Raw genomic sequence first — 3,628 nt, 5'->3', positions numbered from 1 at the left:
GTGTTAGGGTCAGGTAGGTACCAGTGAGGTTAATTTTAGAGTATATGGTCAGGGTTAGGATATAAAGTCTAAAAACATGAATGTAAGTCAATGGTGTATGAGTGTGTGTATGTGCATGTGTGTGTGTTTGTGTGTGCGTGTGTGTGACACATTCATCTATAGCTGACCTCTCCAGGCTGAGGGAGCGGCTCAGCAGGTTGGTGGAAGACGCTGCCTTCTTGTCCAGACCCTTCCTCTGTCTCTCTGGGTTCATCATCTTCTCACTGTTTCTGCGAACTCTACAGCACAGTGGAGACACATGTCAGCTTCAACATGTAATATCACGTGATGAGTGAGGAGGATCATTCCACAGMTGTGCATGCAGAGGACTAGAAATGATCAGGATGGATGAAAGCATTTAAAAAGAGAGGAAAGGGGGCGGGGCTTATTATTCCCAGCTGCTGAAAGCCTGTAGCTGTGCCTGCTGTTAGAATACATTAACCTGAGAGCATGAGACAGCACTGTCTGTTAGTAAAAGATCTCACAAAGCACAGAATGGATCTGAATGAAACCCAGTCAATAAATGTACACCTGAGTACTTCTTGGACCTAACTGAAGATGGCACCACAGGTAACCAGGATCAGTCATTTTACTGACACTGAGCTGAACATGAGGTGGTAGTAGCTGAGTCATTCACAACACGCTTCATGAACTAACACGTCTGCAGGTAAGACCTCTCATTAGACCAGGCATCACATTATAGTCAGGGTCTGTATTTTCTTAGATAATGTCAGAGTGCCAAGTGTTTAACTGAGGTTATATTTCTGTCATTTAAAACAGTTTTGTTGTTTTGTTGTGACAGAATCAGAGGAAAACTGAAAATCACTGGGTATTTTATGACTGTTGGAGACTGGCTGGTGACTAAATTCTAAGAAAATCAGCAGATTTTCAGCTGCATCAGTGAGTCGTGTTTGTGTTTAGAGCGGCAGATTAATGAAGCCCTCCTCCCTCCACATGACACCCACCTCAACCACTGTGGTTCTGACTGAAGCTACTGGAGACTTTACAAGTGAAGAGAAGCTGATTCATAGCAGCATTATTAGAATTATTGTTAATCATCAGTGTGGTTTTAGACCTAATCCTTTACATGTTTTGTCCTAAATGTGAGCATTAAGGAGAGTCAGAGGAGTGGCTACTGCATGACAGGTGTGTTGTTTTCTCCAGCCTCCATACTGAAGGTGTCTGTTCTGTTTGGTTCATGTAATTACTCCTCATCACCAGAGGATAGTGCTGTGATGGCACGAGGAAGAGGAGAGAGACCAGGTTCAGGTATGCTGCAGGAATAAATGTGTAGTTTGAACCATCGTTATTAGAGCTACACCTGGGTCAGTCTCAGGCCCGGGCTGAAGGCTCGCTGTGGACATGACCTTAGTTTGAAACATGTAGCAGTAAAACTGGGCTTTTGTCTCTTCTTCAGGCAGATATAAGATGTTTCCTTCTTCTGCTGCCTTTCATTTAATTTGTGATTTGTACTTTCATATATGGAATTTTTTGATTTTTAAAGAAAAAATGAATAAAATTTATAAATAAAATAAATTAAACCCTGAATATTAAAAGTTTGTAAGGAAAAGCTGAAGTTTGTAAAACATTTCTGTCTTTAATAAAAACTTTGAACTGTTTTAGATTTTAAATATGATGCAAATCACATTAGCTTTACTACAACACCCACCCTAATGAAGCTGCGACGTTGTGAAAAACTTTAATAAATACGGAATATGATGATTTCCAAATCCTTTTCAACCTACCATATATCCAACTGAATTCACTACAAAGACAAGATATCTAATGTGCAAACTGATCAGCTTTGTTTTCTTTCAGATATTCACCCATTTTGAATTTGATGCAACATGTTCCAACAAAGCTAGGACAGGWGCAACTGAAGACTGGGAAAGTTGTGGAATGATCAAAAAATCATTCCACAAGTGAACAGGTTAAATGAAAACAGATGAGCATCCCTGAAAGGCTCAGTCGTTCACAAGCAAGAATGGGGCGAGGTTCAGCACTTTGGGAACGATTCTCAACATACAATTGCAAAGAATTTAGTGATTTCATCATCTGCAATCAATAATATCAAAAGTTTTAGAGAATTTGGATAAATCTCTGCAAGTCAGCAGCAAGGCTGAAAACCAACACTGAATGTTGTGATCTTTGACCCCTCAGGCAGCACTGCATTAAAATCCACATCATTCTGTAACAGATATTAACACATGGGCTCAGGAAGACCTCAGAAAACCAGCAGGAACTAGACTGTCCTGCAGTCCACATCTGTCTCCCACTGAAAATGTGTGGAGCTTTATGAAGAGGCCCTGGACTGTAGAGCAACTGAAGTTGTTCATCAAGCAACAATGAAATAATTCAGCAACAGAGCTTCAACAGTTAGAGTCCTCAGTTCACAAACACTGAGTGTTGTTACAAGGAAAGATGATGGAACACAGAGGAAACATGAACCTATTGCAGCATCAAATTCAAAATGAGTGAAGATTTGAAAACAAAAAAAACAATGTTTATCCATTTGAACATTAAATATCTTGTCTGAAAAGGATTTGAAAATCATCATATTCTGTTTTTATTTATGTTTACACAACGTTCCGACTTCACTGGAATCAGGGTTGTAGAAACTCCTGTAGAAGTTTAGGGCGGCTGCACTGTGAAGATAACACTCAAATTTAATCAAAAACCAGAGTGTTAACCCGAGTARAGTCAACAGATTGAACACTGGAAAATGAGTTGATGGCTTTAATAGAGGAAACAGTTGAACATGGTGGTCTTTAGATATTTAAATAGTTGTTGGGCTTTGCTGAACTGTTGAGTCTAGATGGCAAAAACCAAACAAGACTTGAAACCATGAATTATTTCTGTTTTTACAACACGTGCTGCTTCCTGATAGCACCACAGCCGAGACTAAAACTGCTCTGTTAGTCACCCGCTTCACTGCTCTCACATGCAGGAAGTGAAAGTCAGCTGGCACAAGGAGGCATGAGGCTGTTTGTGCAAACACAAGCCTGGTTAGTTAGAGCTGTTCTGCCACTACATGTCCCACCACCTCTCTACTGTTGACTGTCTTCTCACTCACTGCTGACAGGCAGAGGAGGAGCATTCTGTGTACAGACACTCACTTCACATCTGGTGTGGTAGTAGCTGAGAGTCTCTCTCTCTGCCTACTAATTCTGTTTGATCACAGTATGTGTGCAACTGTCACATCATGACAGAGTGGTTCCACCACGTCTTACATGTTTTAGAGAGACTTACACAATAAAAACTGTGGTTTTATTTGCCTTCCCTGTAATTCTAAGATCAGTTATATTTACAATATTAGGGTCTCAAACAGACCTTATACATACTCCTCATGTTACAACTATGTGGTGTACAAGTCAATGGACCAAGGTCGACATGCATAAATGGGCTTGGACCCCAGTCACAACTGCTTTGCAGTTCTAGTTAATATTTGCATTTGCTGCTTAGAAACTGTTTGATGAGGTTTAACATCTTTTTCCTAACATTGGGCCTCATGCAAGAACATGTTCGTATTCTTATCCTAAATTTCTCTTACTTTTGTTCGTACAAAGGGTTCGTACGAACATGTCACGTC

General features: G+C 40.3%; 1 protein-coding gene across 2 annotated transcripts in view; it reads right to left on the bottom strand.

Annotated features, from left to right (window-relative positions):
• eml3 (EMAP like 3) overlaps window positions 1-3,628 on the bottom strand; it is a gene marked incomplete in the record, with an annotated part of 43,050 nt that overhangs the window by 24,195 nt on the left and 15,227 nt on the right. For both annotated transcript variants that reach the window (XM_014027205.1, XM_014027207.1), the window contains 1 exon segment: window positions 168-278. In XM_014027205.1, the coding sequence (XP_013882659.1) occupies window positions 168-278 (111 nt within the window).

Source organism: Austrofundulus limnaeus, unplaced genomic scaffold (assembly GCF_001266775.1).
Source record: "Austrofundulus limnaeus strain Quisiro unplaced genomic scaffold, Austrofundulus_limnaeus-1.0 Scaffold623, whole genome shotgun sequence".
Taxonomy (NCBI): domain Eukaryota; kingdom Metazoa; phylum Chordata; class Actinopteri; order Cyprinodontiformes; family Rivulidae; genus Austrofundulus; species Austrofundulus limnaeus.
This window is presented reverse-complemented; position numbering and strand designations above follow the sequence as displayed.